Source organism: Cherax quadricarinatus, chromosome 12, assembly GCF_038502225.1.
Source record: "Cherax quadricarinatus isolate ZL_2023a chromosome 12, ASM3850222v1, whole genome shotgun sequence".
Lineage (NCBI taxonomy): Eukaryota > Metazoa > Arthropoda > Malacostraca > Decapoda > Parastacidae > Cherax > Cherax quadricarinatus.
Window position 1 is genome coordinate 26,730,622 of NC_091303.1, and position 21,695 is coordinate 26,752,316.

The 21,695-nt window shown below is 42.3% G+C and overlaps 1 protein-coding gene across 1 annotated transcript in view; it reads left to right on the plus strand.

Moving 5' to 3' along the window:
- Nucleotides 1-21,695, plus strand: part of LOC128686612 (trypsin-1) — a 70,539-nt gene that overhangs the window by 14,652 nt on the left and 34,192 nt on the right. Inside the window, exons 4-5 of the mRNA XM_070084284.1 lie at nt 2,508-2,599; nt 3,619-3,728. Coding sequence (XP_069940385.1) covers nt 2,508-2,599; nt 3,619-3,728 — 202 coding nt within the window. The remainder of the gene's footprint in view (nt 1-2,507; nt 2,600-3,618; nt 3,729-21,695) is intronic.

Sequence of the window (21,695 nt, forward strand, 5' to 3'; positions counted from 1 at the left end):
ATGCATGTTTGCAAGGCCTGATACATAAATTACGCAAGAAATTTTCCATGGACATAAGGCAACAAATTAGTTGGGTAGTTAAAGGAAATTTATCATAATGGAATATCTACGTTGTCCTAAAAATGGTTCGAGAGCTTCCAGTAAACATGCCCAGGAGCTGTGACACGGGTATGAAAAAAAAAATAAAAATAAAAATTGTTAGGTTAGTATTGCAATAAGAAAAGCTCTAAACCTGTGTGGATCACACAACACGCGTTTAAGGAATAAAACGAATTAAACATATGCCTGGAAAAATATCTGGAAACTGCCTCAGTTCACATCTAAATCAGGTTTACATCCTATTAGTTTAAAATAAAAACTTGCACTCCCATTCACAGCCTCAGTTGAACATGGTTCTGAGGACACAAAAAACTTCCATGGCCCAGAGCCCCTCCAACAAGGCACTTGCTCTGACAGCCTCTTCAAGTGCTGCCACATAATAGAAATGTCACAATTTAACTTTTTAGGATAGTCTAGGTTAGATCTCCATAATTTTCCACCTAAAACTATAATATTTATTGCAATTAATGTATAAATGTATAACATTCTGTAAAACCATTTGTAGTTAAGGTAAATAAAAATGATCTTATCAAAGCCTAGTTAGTGCTCGATGTTCTCTTACCAATATAGGTCACTATCATCATAACAAAGGTTTGGCACTCGAATTAGAGCACCAGGTTAAGTTTTTGCACAAACGTATATGAATACTTTTAAAGAATATTCTTGATGACTCAGAGAGCAGTTAAGTTAGCTTTCTACATGTTAGGTGGAATAGCATATTAAGGAGGATCATTCCTGAAGCCAACAAACTTCCACAATGTCATACTAAGTAATAATTGTAAATAAGAATTGCATGTATTAGATCATGTTGTAAGCTACACACAACCTGAATTCACGTCCCCGCCTCCCAGTAGTCTGCCCCTCGCCTCTGATATTTGCTCCGCTCTTACCTTCAAAATTGTAGTGTATATTTTTTTATCTCCTTTGTTACGTCTGGAATTGCGAAAATTGTGAGAATATATATTTATAAGTATTGTTGCAGTCGTGTGTCTTGTGTGTATATAAAAGTGAAAGACCAGTAACACAAAAATTATGGTGAGCACTAAACCCGGAGGGATTATACAGCGTCTGGAGAATGTATAAGAAGGTATTTAGGCTTAATTCAGGGAATGGGAAAACAGACCCAATTCCCTAGATCAAGAGCTCCCTCACCTGCATCAACGAACTTTCCTTGACGGGACACACAAAAGCCAAATGTCTATCGATAAATGGCTTTGACAGATGGTAACTAATTAAAAAAAAGAGGAATGGCAGATTTATATATGTATATATATATATATATATATATATATATATATATATATATATATATATATATATATATATATATATATAGATATATATATATATATATATATATATATGTCGTGCCGAATATGTAAAACTGGTCAATTAGCAAGAATTCATTTAAAATTAAGTCCGTAATCAGTCCATCACCCTTGATGGGTGATGGACTGATTACGTCTTCACATCTCTACTGTGCCTGCCTACTTTCTGTATTCGACTGAAGAAGCCTACTGTGTAGGCGAAACGTTTCGGAATAAAGTTGCCTAACTGTTGCCTATGTGTCTTACCTACCAACCATGGGTTCGAGTCCTTGGCTAGTGCAGTGTTGTTATTGATATATATATATATATATATATATATATATATATATATATATATATATATATATATATATATATATATATATATATATATATATATATACATGTATATATATATGTCGTGCCGAATATGTAAATCTGGTCAATTAGCAAGAACTCATTTAAAATTAAGTCCTTTCTAAAATTTCCTCTTATACATTTAAAGATATATTTTTTTCATTAATGTTGATGCAAAAATTTATAATTTTGCACCAAAAGGAACTTAGAAAACTTACCTAACCTTATTATAACAAGAAAAATTTATTTTAGCCTAACCCAACTAAGTACATTTTAGATTTGTTTACAATAATTTAATACTAAACAAACACAGTGAAATATATTTTTTTCGTTAGGTTCAGAATGATTTTGGCGAAATTATTGCATACACAAATTTTCACTTGTCCTATATGGCAAGATGAGCGTTGCTATTTAAGCCAAGATCGCAAGTTCTGCCTATTCGGCACGACATATTATATATATATATATATATATATATATATATATATATATATATATATATATATATATATATATATATATATATATATATATATATATATATATATATTCTATTCAAATACTGTATGTTGTAATTTCTTATAAATTAAATTTTATTTTTCAAATGGCAACAAAATCGAAGTTGCATGGAAGGCTTAATGGACAACTACTATGTAGAACATCTGGGGTATATGGCTTGATGTGTTATATCACAATGTTATGTACTCACCTATATCTATGTATGAGTATGTGTGTGTGTTGCAGGTGGTGGCTGGGGAGCAAGAGCTTCACCAGGTGGACGGGGATGAGCAGGTGCAACACATCAGCTTCATCATTGAACATCCATTCTATGACCCGTAAGTTACCTACTCATATTTTCTCATAATTACACTACCGTGAATTACCTCCATCAACACCTTATCTGAGGTTCCTGGAGCTGTCCTGTACATCGATTTAATGTTCAAATTATGCAGAAATGCACATCCAACAATTTCGGCTCCTATTTGAGAGGTGTAAACCCAATATAACCTCTAGAGCGACGAAAATTCTTCTTATTTTCACTAACGTTTTCTTGGCTCATTCAAAAACACAATGGCGAGTGACCTCTGCGCAGGTGCAGAGCTTCCCATTTTTTATAATATAATTTTTATTAAATACAATATAAACCATCAATTTACATATAAAATACTGTATTTCCGTAAATATATACAGTATTTTCCACATGTGCTGTGATGTTCTGTTGTGTCTCGGTTGGCAGGGCATATAGCTCAGATACCGAGTGTCCGTGGTTCGATTCCCGGCACTGGTGGAAACATTGGGCATGTTTCAACTGCTGCCCTGTTCACCTAGCAAGCGAGTAGGTACTTGGGTATTAGTCGACTGGTGTGGGTCGTATCCTGGGTGGACAAGACTAAAGGACCCCAATGGAAATATGGCAGATAATCCTCGAGGACGCACTGACTTTATTGGGTTATCCTGGCTGCCGAACCCTCCTAGTTAAAAATTCGAGTAAAATCTTATTTTATCTTAATTAACTAATGGTCCAACTTGTGTGATAGTGGAGCTTTCATGTGTAAGAAACTGCACATCTGTTGGAACTCTCTGTAACCTATGCGGAATTAATGCTTTCCATGAATATAATTATTATGATTTTATTTACAAGTAGTGCTAAGCCCAGAAATATAATAATAATCTGGACTTGTTGGAAAGATTCAAGCTGAACTAAGATAAGTTTTCAGGTAACGTAGGAAGCACTGTGTGAACACCTGCCCTGCCTGATAGAGGTTGTTGGAAATGTATAATTAATATATTCTTGTCAGACGATTTGAATAATCAATACAATTTAGTTTGTTAAATAATGATATAATTTTGACAGGATTACCTATGAGAACGACATAGCCATCCTACGCCTGGAGGAGCCTCTTGTTTACACGCAGTGGGTAAACCAGATAGAACTGCCCCAGCCGGATACCAACTTTACTGCAGGTAATGTCTCCTCCCCCCCCCCTCTCACACCTACACAGAAAGTGGAAAAATATGGAGAGTGAAACAGTGGAGGCAGGATCCATACATAGCTCTAAAATGAGGTACGATTAGGCTCTAAGAGCAGGGAAAGAGTGGACCTAGTAGCGACTAGCAAAGAGGCAGGGTCGAAAACTGTGAATCGACCCCTGCAACGATATATAGGTGAGTACACACACACTACAAACCTCACTTAAGGAAAAGGATCTCGGAGTGTGTATAATACCGAACACATCTCCCGAGGCGCACATCAACCAAATAACTGCTGCAGCATACGGGCGCCTGGCGAACCTAAGAACAGCATTCCGGTATCTCAGTAAGGAGTAGTTCCGGACCCTGTACACCGTGTACGTCAGGCCCATATTGCAGCATGTAGCTCCAAATTGGAACCCACACCTGGCCAAGCACGTTAGAATACTAGAGAAAGTCAAAAAGTTTGCACCGAGACTAATCCCGGAGCTAAGGGGCATGTCCTACAAGGAAAGATTAAGGGAACTCGACCTGACGACACTGGAAGACAGGGGGGACATAATAACGACATATAAAATACTGAGAGGAAGCGACAAGGTGGACTGAGACAGGATGTTCCAGAGATGGGACACAACAACAAGGGGTCACAATTGGAAGTTGAAGACTCAGATGAGCCACAGGGATGTTAGGAAATATTTCTTCAGTCATAGAGTTGTCAGGAAGTGGAATAGTCTGAAAAGTGAGGTAGTGGAGGCAGGTACCATACACATCTTTAAGAAGAGGTACGATAAAGCTCATGGAGCTGGGAGAGAGTAGACCTAGTAGCGACCAGTGAAGAGGCGGAGCCAGGAGCTATGAATCGACCCCTGTAACCACAATTAGGTGAATACACACACACACACACACACACACACACACACACACACACACACACACACACACACACACACACACACACACATAAACACCTAGAAGTGATCATAGTGCCCAGCATATCGGTGGAGGCGCACAACCGAATAACATCTGTAGCCAATGTTTGTCTGACAAATCTAAGGGTAGATTTTTGGTATCTCAACAGTCATTCAAAATCCTCTATACAACATATGTCAGGATCATTTTGGAGTACACAGGTTCAACATGGAACTCACACCTGATGAAGAATGTTATGAAACTGAAGAAAGTGCAGAGGCATGCAATGAGACTACTGCTTGAGTTAAGAAGTATGAACTATGAGAGGCTAAAGAAAATGAACGTGAATATGTTAGAGAAAAGAACAATGGGAGACATAACAGAAAATACTCAGGGAAATTGATAGGGTAGACAGCGATACACGTTTTAAGAGGCGAGAAACAGGTACGTGGGGGCACAGTTGGAAGTTAAAGACACAGATATGTCACAGGAATGTCAGTAAGAATTTCTTCAGCCTGAGGGTGATGAGGAAGTTGAATTACCTTGAAGGTGTGGTGGAAGTAGGCTCCGTACATAGTTTTAATAGCAGGTATGACAGGGACCACGAGGCTAGATAGGAGTGAATCTACATGTAGCAAGCTGAGAGGTGGGGCTGAGAGCCAAGACTACCCCACTGAGAGGTGGGGCTGAGAGCCAAGACTACCCCACTGAGAGGTGGGGCTGAGAGCCAAGACTACCCACTGTTTGTATGGTTTTTTTTTTGTTTTCATATTCAGTTTGATGTTAATGTTGCTTTATACGCCTTGTTCCTTTCCTATACTATACTGGATAGTTTGAAACATAGCATTATCTCTAGTTTACAGAACAGCTTGTGTCATAGTCCCTCTAGTACTTTACATGGCTGAACACATCTGAGCATTGCCCATATTAAGCCGCCGGCATCAGTTCAAAGTGAGACACCAGCCAGAGGCCATACTACACGTCTACGGAGTTCCCACATATTATCTCTGCAACAAACTTTGCCAGAGCAATGTCAACTATACAGTTTTCCTATTCAACCCACAGTTAACATTTGCAGTTCCTGAAACTGCAAGTGCTTTTATTCAGGATATTATGGCTCTGGTGGCCTGGTGGTTAACGCTCTCGCTTCACACGGTGAGGGCCTGGGTTCGATTCCCAGCCAGAGTAGAAACATTGGACGTGTTTCTTTCCACCTGTTGTCTATGTTCCCCATCAGTAAAATGGGTACCTGGGTGTTAGTCGACTGGTGTGGGTCGCATCCTGGGACACTGACCTAAGGAGGCCTGGTCACAGACCGGGCCGCGGGGGCGTTGACCCCCGGAACTCTCTCCAGATAAACTCTCTCCAGATAATTCTCTTGGATGATAGCATTGACAAGTTCCATTTCCTTTTCCATTTGGTCCACTTCTGCAAATGCCTCTGGCATAGTGCCGACTCGACTGACTTGGTTTTTTTCTGATGACCGTAATTTCAGGTGTTTTGGTTGGTGGTCATTTCGTTTTCAGTAGTTACAACTGAATTAGGTGCTACTGAATCCGTAAAAGAAACTTAAATAAAATACCCCATACTTAGGTAAGATAAGATAAGATAAGATAAGATTTTGTTCGGATTTTTAACCCCGGAGGGTTAGCCACCTAGGATAACCCAAGAAAGTCAGTGCGTCATCGAGGACTGTCTAACTTATTTCCATTGGGGTCCTTAATCTTGTCCCCCAGGATGCGACCCACACCAGTCGACTAACACCCAGGTACCTATTTGCTGCTAGGTGAACAGGACAACAGGTGTAAGGAAACGTGTCGGAATTTCCACCCGCCGGGAATCGAACCCGGGCCCTCCGTGTGTGAAGCGGGAGCTTTAGCCACCAGACCACCGGGCACACAGAAATCATATCAGCTGGGAGTTAAGCGAGCATACAAACCTCAGCTAGTACTCTGGGGCACTGACAGATACAAGGGCAGACTGATATGAGAGGCACCACACCACGAGCATATATTCAAGGTAAACACTAATGAGCCACGGGGACGACAGAATGCACTTTTACAGAATAAGGCTTATGAACGGAGCCAAACTTTAGGAGGAACGGCTGTTGTTTGTCCCATTGGAACACTGATGGGAGAAAAGGCAAGAAATTAAACAGAGAAGAGTGTGCGTTATGAAGGAGAGTGTACGAGGAATGAAGGATGCGAGTTAACATAAAATAGTGGGAAGGAAGGAAGGAAGGAAGGGAGGGAGGGAGGGAGGGAGGGAGGGAGGGAGGGAGGGAGGGAGGGAGGAAGGGAGGTAGGGAGGGAGAAAGGGAGGGAGAAAGGGAGGGAGAAAGGGAGGGAGGGAGGGAGGGATCGGTTAAGACGAGTGCTGGGAATAATAGGCAACGTATGTCACCTGTCACCGCCCAGCACACCCCTTCATCCCCACCTCTCCTCAACTATCACAACCCTTCCCCCGTAACCACAACATTGCTCAACCAACGCCACCTCTCATAACCACCATCACTCCTCCATTGTCGATATATCCAATTTTGCTAAACAGGACACTCCTTCCTTGCTTTCTCCATCACAACTCTTCCACCTCCACCATCCCTCCTCCCCACTACTCTGGGCGAGGAGGGAGAAGGAATTCTTTATAATTCTGGGAAAGTGACAAGCCTATAAGGGGGGATGGGTAATCATCAAATTTGATCCAATGGAAGGGTAGATCGAATATCTTGGATCACGAGTCCTCCAGTGAAAAGATTGGAACTTCAACTTCAGATATATTTTGTGACTCAGGAGACGTACTTAACATGGGCAAAAACACCAAAGTAAAGACGAAACTGGCCAGCCTCGCTATCACATTACTACTTATCAAGGTCATTTCAGATCAAGCTACAGATTTACTACCAATGAAGGCACGGCCAGGCATGGAGCTGCTTTGGAAGTGAGGTCTTCCTTTGAGATCTCACCAAACTGTACATTAATTTTAACTGTTTTTCTTCAGCACATTTTGACGAATAAGGTAGGCCATGGGATCACCCATTAGTGCTGTCCTTGCCGACCTCTATATGGGGTACCCAGAAGTAGGAAGATTCTCCGGCATCATCCCTTCAAACCTCACATGTGGATGACGACCTGGTAATCACGCCCAGATGCTTCAACCTTGAGAATTACAGAAGTAGTTATAACAAGGTTGAACATTCAATACAATTTATAGTCTTAGAAGAAAGATACAACATCCTCTAGTTTCTTGACTTCGAACTTCAAGTTCAAAGTTTGCTGCAAGCCTACCAGCAAGAATGACCTACTTCAGTATATTCCTCCCATCAGAATAACAATATTAAAAGTCATTTTCTGACTGGGTTTGTTTTGGGAGCCAACAGTGGCATCATTAGTAATGTCTTCATACATTTCTTCCAGGATTGTAGACAAAGGGCCCAAGAAATACTGTCTACACCTAGATTATTATTATAATCAAGGGGGAAGCGCTAAACCCGTAGGATTATACAGCGCCCAGGGGGGGGGATGTGGAAGGCATTCAGGCTTAATTCGGGGAACTGGAGCACAGATTCAATTCCCTAAATCAAGAGCCCCTCTGTGGAGAAATTTTCTCCAGGAGGGGGGTATCAGCCCCCTTCAGCCCTTTCAGCCCCTTCAGCCCCTTTCAGCCCTGAGGGGCCAAGCCCTCTCAGAAGGGGCGAGCGTCTTGTTTACTGCTACAGTGAGTAATTGATCACAGATGCTATGCCACGTAGTCAAGTGACCTCTGCTCCTTGCAGCGGTGTTGCAAAGTGTATTTTTATAAGAGACAGTACATCTCTTACTTAGCAGGACAATTAAGGAAAATCCTGCTCCCACTTTATTACCATGGTAAAAATAGTGGACATTGTTGTCTATGCTTAAGACAGCAAGAATCAAACATTCTGCTTTGCTTCATCGAGAAAGTGGCAAGGAAGCAAGAAGTACTAGGTCAGCTTTTTTTTATGCTAGGGCAGTGACGGCTTGGGGCGGTGTGGCATCGCCAGATTAACTTTGACTCTACTACGAGTGACACTGACGCCAGGAAAACCAACAAAGAACACTGATCTGTGCGTTAGTGTGGACAAAGTGTCTCACAAAACACGATAAACACTTACAGAGAAGTGTGATCAACTTCTTAGTGATATTGTGTGAACAATTATTGATGAACAGTGTAACAACGAGTGTTGCGATCCAACAGAGTGTAGTGCGACATTCTTCAAAGAACACTATTCTTCAATTAACTCAACGGATATCCGGGCGTAATTACAGGTCAGATACATATACCCAGGTAAGTGTTCTAACTCGTGATGTATTACTATTGACTGTGTAGTTGAGTATAAAATCGTGAGTTAGTCACTTATCATAAACCCCGGTGATATGCGGACCATTGAGTCCAAACAAGTACGTACATCGTCAGCCACCAGTGTATGAAATATGCTGACATAACACCCCCTAGGGGTAATTTATAATCATACAAATTATATTTCTTGACAGCCCATGTTGAGATGGTTTCGACAGCTTCTAGATCTCGTCTGCAGGGGCGGCTGTGCAGGTGATGAGTTGTCCTTTTAAGTTAAGTATAAGTCTTTAAACTTAACTGGTAATGCCATTTCTCAACAGAATTGGTCGTGCTCGAACCGGATAAAGACCACACTGTGGTCCAAATATGTTGTACTACAGTGTACAAATAACCTATGAGCCAAGGTCCTTCAAAAAAAGCTGTAAAACTAGTGTTTTACAATATAAATCAGTATAAATGAGTCCCTCCAGACTCAATCACAGAGAATGGGCAGCCAAAAGAAAACGGGCGCTCACCCAGCATTCACCCAAAGAAAACGGGAGCTGGGTGACTCACCCAACGAAAACGGGAGCTGGGTGACTCACCCACACCCTGCACCCACTGCTCCAATCTCGAGAAGTGCTGACCAAGACAACAACCCAACAGATGTTCAGTTTGTCTATGTGTGTATATACACAGTGTTTATAATGTTTATAGACAGAAATTAAGAGACAAGATTGTGTTAAAGTTTGTTTCTTATAGATCTACCTGTTATATTAAAGGAACTTATATATAAAGTGTAAGCTTTCAAATATATATTAACAGTGAAATTTATATATGTGTAAGTAATATTCACGGGTAATTTACAGTTATACAGTGACATTTATAGTGTATAGTGAATGAAGTGTATAATATCGTTATTTACGATTAATCATCGTGGTCAGGCTGACACAGCAAACTCAAGCCATAAACACCAGACACATGTACCCTGTACCCTTCATGGTCATTGACCCTGAGGTTAAGCTTAGTGGGTCAGTAGTGTCTGACTCGATTATTGCTGACTTAAGCATAACAAAAACTCAGCTGTCTATAGCAGTACAGTGTTTTTTAAACACTCTAAGTGTGGTGCTAGAATTTTCAGTATACCATTAAAATGGCTTGTTTGAAAACTCAGTTTCAGTCTTTACAGACTAAGATTACACAATTAGAAAATCTAATTTCAGTCTGTATAGGATTAACTCAAGATACAAACATAGATTTTGATGATCTTGAGGTCAAGTTTGAATTATTTACACAATGTCTGGAAATAATTAATTCAGACTATACACATTATGAAAATAAATTTCTTGAATCAGATCCATCTGAGGATGAAATTAAAAATGTTTTGGATACTTTTAGTAATCAACAATTAAGGTGGACAGGAGTACAGGCTATCTGCCGCAAAACTCTGTCACAGAGACCTACTGTAAATAGTGGTCAAACACCTGTTACACCTGTAACAACAAGTGTCCCATTACCAAGCTTACCTACATTGTCATTACCTATTTTCCAAGGTCATAATTATGAAGAATTCATTAGTGGTTTTCAATCCATAGTAAATTCACGAACTGACATAGATGAGATTGCTAAGTTCAATTACCTTAAATGTCTTGTGAAGGGAGAACCCTATGAACTGATTAAGTCATTTCCGGTGGTTAAAGGCAATTATCAAATAGCCTTACGTGTCTTAGCAGACAATTACTTCGATGCTGACAAGGCTAGAGTTAGACATGCAGTCTTAATATCAAGCTTGAAGCCACCCAAACATTGTTTTTCAGACTTACAGGCATTTAGAATTATATTAGACAATAGTCTCAGATCTCTAGATGCTAAATATGACCTAAGACAATGTGATTGGTTTATCAGTGGTATTGTACAAGATAAGTTGTCACCACAAACTATTGAACGATTAAATATTATGTTCAATAAACGCTATTTCACTTGTGAAGAAATTAGCAGTGGTTTACAAACAATAGTTTCATGCATGCAAGCAACGAGACAAGACGAAAAATCCACAAATCCAGTGGATAATAAACCTTCAACTCAGTATAAAAAGAGTATACCTACTCCCACTAAACCACATAATGGGAAATCCCATATAGGCATTTATCAAGTTGTGAATACAACAGACAGTAAACAAACTGTCACACATAAACGTACTCCAAAATGTGTACTTTGTGATGGAACACATTGGGCACAGTATTGTATTCAATACACATCAATGGAGGCACGTAAACAACGTGTTCATCAGCTGAAAAGGTGCATCAAGTGTTTAGGTGAACCCAAGGGAGGTAAATGCTCACTGAAGAAGTGTTTTAAATGCAAGGGTATGCATCATACAGCATTATGCCCAAATACTTTTGCTGAACAGCAGAAGACTTCCACAGAATCAGGAAGTCAACAAGCAACAGCATTAAATGTGAGAGATAAGTTTAAAGCAACTGCTCTCCCGATAGCTCGAGTTCAGTTATCTAATAAATTACACAAAACCAATGTGCTAACACTATTTGATCAAGGCTCACAAAGGTCCTTCATAAGAAGAACAGTGTTGCAGAAACTGAATAAACAACCCTATGCCAAAATACAGTTAGATATAGCTGGTTTTTTCCACAATTCTGGTAAACAGACATATGACCTAGCCAGAATCACTGTTGGTCTAGGAAACAGGAAAAAGACAGTAGAAGCTGTGATAGTAGATGATTTGCCTAAGTCTGTGCAGATCCAGGGATTAAAAGAAACAGTTGCAGCACTGAAAGCAGCTAAGGTCAAGTTAGCCTGTCCTGACATACAGACGGACACAATTAGTCCAATTGATTTAATCATTGGAAGTGATTATTATCACTGTTTTGTGCAAAATATAGTAAGTAAACATGATGTTCACTTGCTGAAAACAGCAGAAGGCCACATGATATGTGGTCCCATTCCCTCTCAAAGTGGGAAAGAAGCTGATGTTGATTCAGTGGAAAATGTACTAGTTACGAGAATAACCGCTGATCATGTACCACAGCAAAAATTATCATTACTGGAAGAAATGAATGAACAAGTTGATAAGTTGTGGGATTTAGATGCGATAGGTATTGATGTAAATAAACCAAGCCCACAAGAGTCTCAGACTTACAGCCAATATTTGGACACTGTCAAATATAAAGATGGACAGTATTGGGTTAGGTTACCATGGAAATTAAATCCACCACATCTGCCTAGCAATTATCGCATGGCTTTCGGACAGATGAAAGCACAAATACATGAGCTCAGGAAGAATCCAGAGTTACTGACTGTCTATGATAATATCATACAAGAACAGTTGGACAATAAATTCATTGAGGAAATAGTCGAAGATAAGTTGAAGACAAACGCTAATTATCTCCCGCACCATGGAGTCAGAAAAGATTCTGAAACCACTCCACTACGTGTTGTATATAATTGCAGCGCACGAGCAAATAAAGATGTAGCAAGTCTTAATGACTGTCTGATGACCGGACCCTCACTAACTGAGAAGCTTGGAGACGTGCTTATGAAATTTCGCACAAACCCATATGCCTACACGGCTGATATTTCCAAGGCTTTCTTAAGAGTAGGACTACAAGAAATAGATAGAGATTATACTCGATTCTTGTGGCCTGAAAATCCACATGATCCTCAAAGTCCTGTGAAAACTTATCGCTTCAAATCAGTATTATTTGGTGCAACATCCTCTCCATTCTTACTAGAAGCTACTCTAAATACACATTTGAAGAAATCTGAAAGTCCCTTCAAAGAAATCTTAAAGAAAAGTTTCTATGTGGACAATCTTCAAGGTACTGTGAATAAAGAGGAGGATTTGAAATCCTTATACAGAGAAGCTAACAAGGAGATGAAAGAAGCAAACATGCCTCTAAGGATGTGGAATACAAATTCAAAGCAATTAAGGGAACTTATCAAAGAAGATTTCTCTGAAACTGAAATTCCTGATTGCAACAATATGCTGGGACTTAATTGGAACACACAGGAAGATACTTTGAGTCTCAAAAAGATAAACAATAAATCATGCAGTACACTCACTAAACGTAGTTTACTGTCAGAGGTATCACAGTGTTTTGATCCTCTAGGACTCGTCTCACCAATTACCATAAAGGGTAAAATGCTTATGCAAGATGCATGGAAACTCAAAATTGGATGGGATGAGAACTTGCCTCTAGAAATGAGTCAAGCATGGGATGAAATATCCAGGGAGTTTAAGCAACTTCATCAAATTACATTTCCCAGACAAATAGGTCAAGAGGGAAACAAGTACACATTACATGTGTTCTGTGATGCGTCAACCAGAGGTTATGGCGCTGTAGCTTACATGAGTAATGCTGAAGGAAGTACACTAATTACTTCAAAGGCCAGGGTAGCACCCTTGAAGGTCAGAACAGTACCACAATTGGAACTGACAGCACTCTATGTAGGTACAAAATTAGCTGTCTATCTCAACAAAGTACTTGATCATCTCACTATTGAGAAAACCGTGATCTGGAGTGATAATGAAGCAGTTCTCCATTTATTATTATTATAATCAAAAAGAAGCGCTAAGCCACAAGGGCTATACAGCGCTGCAGGGTAGGGAAGGAAGCAAGGGAATTGGATGGCAGAAGGGAGGGGGGATGATCAGCAGGTTACAGAAAACAGCGGGACAGGGGATAGTACGGGGGTAGAAGGTAGCAAGAGATTGAAGTAGAAAGGGCTGAAGGTATCAGAATTTGTGAAGTAAGTCAGTCGTTGTCAAAAAGTCAATGAGAGAGTCCGGATGAAAGGTGGGTCCATCAGCGAGAAGGGAAGGTAAAGAGAGAGCAGCGGAGCGAAGACGACGACAGAGATAAATTCTGCGTGCTCGTTGATAAAGTGGGCAGTCCAACAGAATGTGGCTGACTGATAATGGAGCTTGGCAATTCTCACAGAGAGGAGCAAGACGCCTCTCCACGAGATATCCATGAGTAAGACGAGTATGGCCAATGCGAAGACGGGAGAGAGTAGTCTCCCAACCTCGACACTGGTGATAAGAAGACGGCCAGTAACCTATACTCGGTTTAATAGACTGAAGTTTGTTGCCGAGCATAGTAGACCAACGTTGTTGCCAACGGGTGTGAAGGTGGGAAGATATTGCAGCAAAATAGTCCGTAAATGGAATACCTCTATAAGAAACTGGTAGGTCATGTACTGCTGACCGCGCAGCAGTGTCTGCCTGTTCATTGCCCTGTACGTCAACATGACCAGGGACCCAACAAAAAACAATATCTTTATGCTTGGTAAAGATGCGGCGTAGCCAAAGTTGGATACGGAGGACTAAGGGGTGAGGTGTATCAAATTTTTGTATAGCCTGTAAAGCACTAAGGGAGTCTGAGACAACCACAAATGATGACGCAGGCATAGATGTAATATGGATAAGTGCTGTAAGGATGGCATATAATACAGCAGTAAAAATACTAGCCGAAGATAGTAAATGCCCTTGTACGACGCTGTCCGGAAACACTGCTGCGAATCCTACGCTGTCAGAAGACTTAGGGCCATCTGTGTACACAGCAATGGCATGAGAATGAGAGTGAAAGTGATCAAGAAAAAGAGAGCGGGAAGCGACCGTAGACAGTTGGGCTTTCGAGCAAGGGAGGGAGAAAGAACAGACTCGAACAGCTGGAACTTCCCAGGGGGGTAGGGAAAAGTGAGATGCTACATGTACATAGAAAGGTGGTAGTTGAAGAGAAGACAAGAGCGAATGAAGGCGAAGAGAGAAGGGACGAAGTAAACAGGGGCGGCGAACAAATAAAGAATGTCTACTAATATCAGTGACCATTCTATAAATGGAAGGATTGCGGAGATCATGAGAGCGTACATAGTAGCGCAGGCAATGGGCATCACGGCGATCGGATAAGGATGGAACGTTCGCTTCTGCATAGAGGCTCTCGACAGGGGAAGAGCAGAAAGCACCAAGGCATAAACGTAATCCTTGGTGATGAATGGGGTTAAGGCTAGAGAGAGTAGCAGGAGATGCCGCTGAATAGATCTGGTCACCATAATCAAGTTTCGATAAAATAAGGGTGGAATGTAGGCGAAGGAGGGTTCGACGATCAGCTCCCCACGAAAGATGAGCAAGGGTTTTAAGAAGGTTCAGCCGGCTGTGACAAGTTGCCTTCAGAGAGGTAATGTGAGGTTTCCAGGATAACCTACGATCAAAGAGGAGGCCCAGAAACTTGACTGTATCACGTTCAGGGATACGGGAGCCATAGAGGTACAAAGGATGATCGGAGATGACAGAGCGTCTAGTGAAAGTGATTTGGTGGGTTTTAGTGCTGGAAAATTTAAACCCACGTGTGGTGGCCCAATTGGAAACACGGTCGACTGCATGTTGGAGAGAAACTGTAAGGAGGTGACAGTCAGCGCCTGCACAGGCAATAGCAAAGTCATCAACATAGAGTGATGACCAAATATTTGATGGAAGACTAGAGGCCAAATTATTAATAGCAAGGAGAAAAAGTGTTGTGCTCAGAACACATCCCTGGGGGACACCTTCAGCTTGGATAAAGTCCGGGGAGAGCACATTATTAACCCGAACACGGAAATGCCTGTCAGTTAAAAAGTTCTTAAGGAAGGATGGTAGATTGCCTCGAAGGCCTAAGGAGTGGGCTTGGGCTAAAATATTATACCTCCAAGTTGTGTCAAATGCCTTCTCAAGGTCAAAAAATACGGCAATAACTGAGTGGTTATTCGCAAAGGCATTACGAACATACGTATCCAAGCGTAGTAAGGGGTCTATGGTAGAACGTCCCTTACAAAAGCCATATTGACGAATGGAGAGACTGTTGTGTGTCTCTAAATACCACACTAAACGTCTATTTACTAGGCGTTCCATTACTTTGCAAACTGCACTGGTAAGAGCAATGGGACGATAGTGGGAGGTTTCATGTCCCGTAGTGCCTGGTTTGCGGAAAGGGAGAACAATGGCGAATTTCCACAGCTGTGGAAGAACTCCTTGTGACCAAATAAGATTGTAAAGGCGTAATAGGACTGCAAGGGCTGACTGATGTAAATGTTGTAGCATACGAATATGAATGTCGTCGGGCCCAGCTGCCGATGATCGACAAGCTGAGAGTGTTGCCTCCAGTTCTTGAAGTGTAAAAGGCACATTATACTGTTCTTCTCTGAGAGAAGAAAAGTCCAAGGGTGCTAACTCTCTGGCAGACTTTGAGGAAAGAAATGAGGGGCATAGATGGAGTCCCTGAGAAATACAGACCAGATGATTGCCAATTTCATTGGCAACATCTAGTGGGTTTGCTATATCAACACCGGCAACCCACAGAACAGGAACCGGGTCAGGAGAATATTTACCACTCAGTTTTCGTACTTTTTTCCAGACTGCACTCATAGAGGAAGCAGAGGTGATGGTGGAGACATAATCTCGCCAGCAAGTGCATTTAGCGTCACGGATGACACGGCGAGCGATCACATGCTTCTGTTTAAAATCAAAGGAGTCGCTCTGTGGTTCTATTGTACCGGTACCTGCCCCATGCAGCGCGTTTCAAACGTACTGCACGAGCACAAGCAGGAGACCACCAAGGCACGCATTTCTGAGAATGCCTGCCCGAAGTTTGGGGTATAGAATGAGAAGCTGCGGTGAAAATGGAGGACGAGAAGAGGTGTAAAAGCTCATCGATGGAGGACGAAGAAGGAACCTCTTTAAAAACAGTTAGGTGTGAGTAAAGGTTCCAATTTGCCCGATTAAATTGCCAGCGTGGGGTGCGAAGAGGTGGCGAATATGAAGGGGAAGTAAGAATGATTGGGAAATGATCACTGTCATGTAAGTCCAGGAGAACAGACCAAGTGAAGTCTAATGCGGCGGAGGAAGAGCAAACTGAGAGATCGATGCAAGAGAGAGTATGAGTTCGAGGATCAAAATGGGTGTGAGTACCTGTATTTAAAACATGGAGGGGGTGGGTGGCAAGAAAAGCCTCTAACTGAATTCCACGGGAATCACAGTGAGACCCCCCCCCAGAGGAAATGGTGGGCATTAAAATCACCAAGTAACAGAATCGGTGGCGGTAATGACGAAACAAGGAAGGCAAAATCCGGAATAGATAATGCCCGAGAAGGAGAGAGATATAAAGAACAGAGCGTATACCACCTATGTAAGTGGATACGGGCTGCTGTGTAATGCAGCGAAGTATGAACAAATAGCTGATGGTACGGAATATCAGTGCGGAGAAGAAGGGCACTTTCATTAAAGGTCCCATCAGGAAAAGGATCTGAAGAATACAATAAATTATAGCCTGAGATGGGAGAAATAACAGCAGAGTGTAATTTTGGTTCCTGTAAGCAAACACCAACAGGGGCAAACTGGGAGAGTAACATCTGAAGCTCACCCCGATTACCCCTGAGGCGGCGTATATTCCACTGTAAATAGGCCATTATTGGAAATGATAAAGATACTTGAAATCCGCAGGTAAGAGTTCCTATGGACTAGAAGGGTTAGAAAAGTCCACATGCGGAGGCAGTGGAAAATGTTCAAGCAGCGAAGGAACGGTGCGCTGTGAAGAAAGGAGTTGCGCAGATGGAGCAGAGGAGAGAGAAAGAGCGGAAGGTGGATAAGTGTCCATTGATGGTTTGGTCTCTGCAATATATTCAGAGATTGCTTCAAGTGTTTTGGAATTCAGAGATGTCGTATGGGAGACAATATTGGGAATGGTAGGGGGAGGATGAGTAAAGATTGGAACTGTATTGGACTGTACCAAGGTAGGGGGGGGCGAAAGGGTGGAGGGAACTGGAGAAGCGTGGCAGGGGACAGAAGAGGCAGGAACCTGGGAGGTGGCAGAAGAGGAAGAAACTTGGGAGGGAACAGGGGAGGAAGGTACATTACGAGGAGGAGGGTGAACCTCTGCACTTGTAACTGAGCCAGTGAGAGGGGAAGAACTAGGGACAGAGACAGGGAGGGTAAAATGAGGAGGTGGAAGATGGGTAGGAGGTGTTACCGGACCTCTTTTTGACTTTTGAGAAGTAGAGGGACGATTGGGAGGAGGTGTCGTACGAGGTCTCGTCGATACTGAGGCTTGTGAGAGAGAACTCGAAGAAGCGAGATTAGACTGAGGCGTTGAAGTAGGGACGTCTGAGCCGAGGACAGCAAAAGGATTAGATACAGGAGTGATTATGGGAGAGGTAACCACAGAGGTGGGTGTAGAAGATGGGATACTAGAAGTGGGGGGACGTTTTGAAACACGGGAATAAGAAACACGTGGGAGTCTTCCTTGGAGGCGGAGATGAGAAACTGCCATGGCATAAGGGAGACCTTCTGTCTCTTTGAGGTAACGGATTTCCCGCTCGTTTAAATAGACCTGACAACGGCGAGAGTACGAAGGGTGAGCCTCATGACAGTTAAGGCAAGAGGGAGATCGATTGCAAGACGTATTAGAATGGTCATCGGCACCACAGACTGGGCATTCGGCGATAGATCTGCAATATTTCGCTGGATGGCCAAATCGCCAGCAATTTCTACACTGTTGTGGTGTAGGGATCACCTTTCGAACTTGTAACCGATGTCCTGCTATATAAACTGAGGATGGGAGTTCTCGGCTGTCAAAAGTTAAACGAGCCGCATTGCTAGGGTATCGTCTCCGCCCACGGGCAGGAAGAACGTAAGTGTCTACCTTGAGGATTGGGAGATCTTGGAGTTCCAGCTGTTCTAGAATGTCGGTGCCACATGTCTGGAAATTTTGTTGAACTATGGTATGGAGCAGAATGACGGTACCACTACAAGAATTGAGGGAATGATGTTTGTCAAGAGTGACAGGAACAGTATCGATATGGGAAAGACGAGAGAGCTCATGAGCCTGGGTAGCATTCTGTACGGTAATGATGCGCGTACCGCTCTTAAGAGCATGAAAAGAAATATCTTTACCAACATGGCGTAGGAGTGCCTTGCCAATACTATGGTCAGAAAGATAGGCAGTAGAGGAAGTTGGTTGTAAAGTGAAGAATTTAGTCCACTGTTCAGTCTGAAACTGAGCGTGGAAAGGTAGTGAAGGATGTGTCGATCGTTTCTGAGAAGAATGAGAAGGTGGAGAAGTATCATCAGCAGGTAATTGTCGTTGACGTTTAGGCGTGGGACCAGAGTTGGTCCGACGTGGAACGGGTCGGCGATTTGAAAATTGCCGCACCGTAGAGGGAGAGGCCGGAAGCATAGTCAGAGGAGAGCGAAGGTCCGATAAATCGAAGGAGTCAGTCGAGGCCTCAGTACCTGAAGCGGGTGAGGAAACAGCACCGGCAATAGGTACAGAGGCATGAGGAATGTCTGAAGAGTGGTCCAAAGACGAGGCGGGGTCAGAACGGGGTGCGGTATCAAGAAGGGGCCCGGGGGTACCAGGTTCATGGACTAGGGCTGCCATGGTTAGGTTACTTCTTTCTTTTTGTTTTTAAGAAAAAAAAAAGAAAGAAGAAAAGAAAATAAAAATAAAAAAAGAAAAAAAAAGGGGGGACCGGAGAGGGATAGGTCCTAGGAGGAATGAAAGGGCCAGAAATCTCCCTCCGCGCCCAAGAGGACCTCAGCACCGCAAGTAGCGCAGATGCAGCATGGAACCCGTGCCATACCCTACCCATCATGCTAGTAAACTAACAATCCGGGATAGCAACCTCACATCTGCCGAGCTACCTTGGTGGACAAAAGAGAGGGCGGCCGGATATCCGCCACAAAGCATACCTCCTTCGGCCACCACCCCCGGAATCCGAAAGGTGGCTTCCAGAGATACATTCGTCGCCCGAAAGACACCCAAAGCTACTCCGGGATACCAGAGAGGGATCGGGACATCCCCAGGCGATCCAGATTCCACGGCAAACTACGCCACCGCTAAGAACCTCAACGGAATGGGATGGACCCCGGTATCCTTTCTCCTACCTAGGAACTAGCGCGCCTGTGGGAGAAATCCCAAAGGACAAAAAGAGGAAGGGCAAAAGGGAGGAGTGGGGAGGAGGAGGAGGAAAGGAAAAAGGGGAGGATGGGGAGGATGGGATAGGGGAGGGGACATTGGGGGGTAATTAGGTTCGGTCTGAGGAAGAAGACCGATAGGTCTAATTCCTCAGACCAAGAGCCTCTTCACCACGCCAAGGAGCCCCCCTTGAAGAGGAGCAGTTCTCCAGTGGTTAAGAAATAATAAGAGTAAGCTGGTCTATGTACAGAACAGAGTAGCAGAAATAAGAGAGATGCAGAGAGATTATCTCTTTCTTCACGTCTCTACCCAAGAGAATCCAGCTGACATGTTGTCACGTGGTGTCCCACTCAAGAAATTTGTGGATAATAAATTATGGCTCCACGGACCGAACTGGCTCTCTAATAAAAATAACTGGCCTCAGCAAAAAGCTCACATTATGCCAGAAGAAACAGTCTGCTTGAACACAGCAGAAATAAGTTGTGTAAATACTGCAGCAGCCACAACAGAAATAGTCATTGATGGATCTAAATACTCATCTTTGGGTAAACTATTAAGAGTTACAGCTCTTGTCTTTGAATTCATTAAAGGAATAAAACCTGATTATGAATGTCTTGAACCCATTAAATACTGGGTGAAACTAATACAGAAAGACGTTTTCTCTACAGAATATAAATTTCTAGAAACACAAGATAAATCCCCAAAGAAACCTGTTATGATTAATTCTTAAGGACTTTATCTCGACTCAGAAAAGATTATAAGATGTCGAGGAAGAATTCATAATTCTTCACTACCTAAAGAAGCCCTACATCCAATATTGATCTCCAAGAATCATTGGCTAACAAAACTGATTGTGCAAAACGCCCACAGTAACGTGTTACATGGTGGGGTAGCTGACACACTTTGTCATATACGACAGTCCTACTGGATACCTCAAGGTCGACAAAGTGTGAAAAAACAAATAAAGGACTGTATTACTTGTCGTCACTACGATATGCGAGTATGTCAGTATCCAGGTCCACCTCCATATCCCTCTGAAAGAGTTTGTCATATCACTCCATTTGAGGTGACAGGTGTAGATTACACTGGACCAATAATTTTAACCAAAACAGTTGACAAAGTTCCCATCAAGGTGTACATCTGTTTGTTCACTTGTGCTACAACTAGAGCAGTACATCTAGAAGTAGCCACTGACATGTCTGCTGAAACTTTTATCAAATTATTCAGAAGGTTTGCAGCCAGAAGGGCATGTCCCAGACTGATGATTTCAGATAATGCAACGAACTTTGTTGCTGGTGCTGCTTATATAAGCAAGATCTTTGATCAACCAGAAGTACAACAGATGCTGAATCAACGCAGATGTCGTTGGAGATACATTCCTCCTAAATCTCCATGGCACGGGGGATTTTATGAAAGAATGATCGGCATTGTAAAACGATGTTTAAGGAAGACTCTTCATCGTCAAAGAATCGACTTAGAAGAATTCCGTACAGTTGTGACAGAAATAGAAAATAGAATCAACAACAGACCTCTAACTTATGTTACCGATGATCTGGACAATTTAGAAGTGTTAAGTCCATCTCATTTACTCCATGGCAGAAGGCTCGAACCTGTTCCTCCCATGAATGATAAAGAAATCATAGAGGATCCTACTTATTTCGAACCTGAGCAACTCAGACGTAAATTCAAACACCTTAATAAAGTGATTGAACGTTGGGAGAAAATTTGGCGAGAAGACTATCTCACCTCATTGAGAGAACACTTCTATGGAGCTGGTGTTCCTGAAAAACATAAG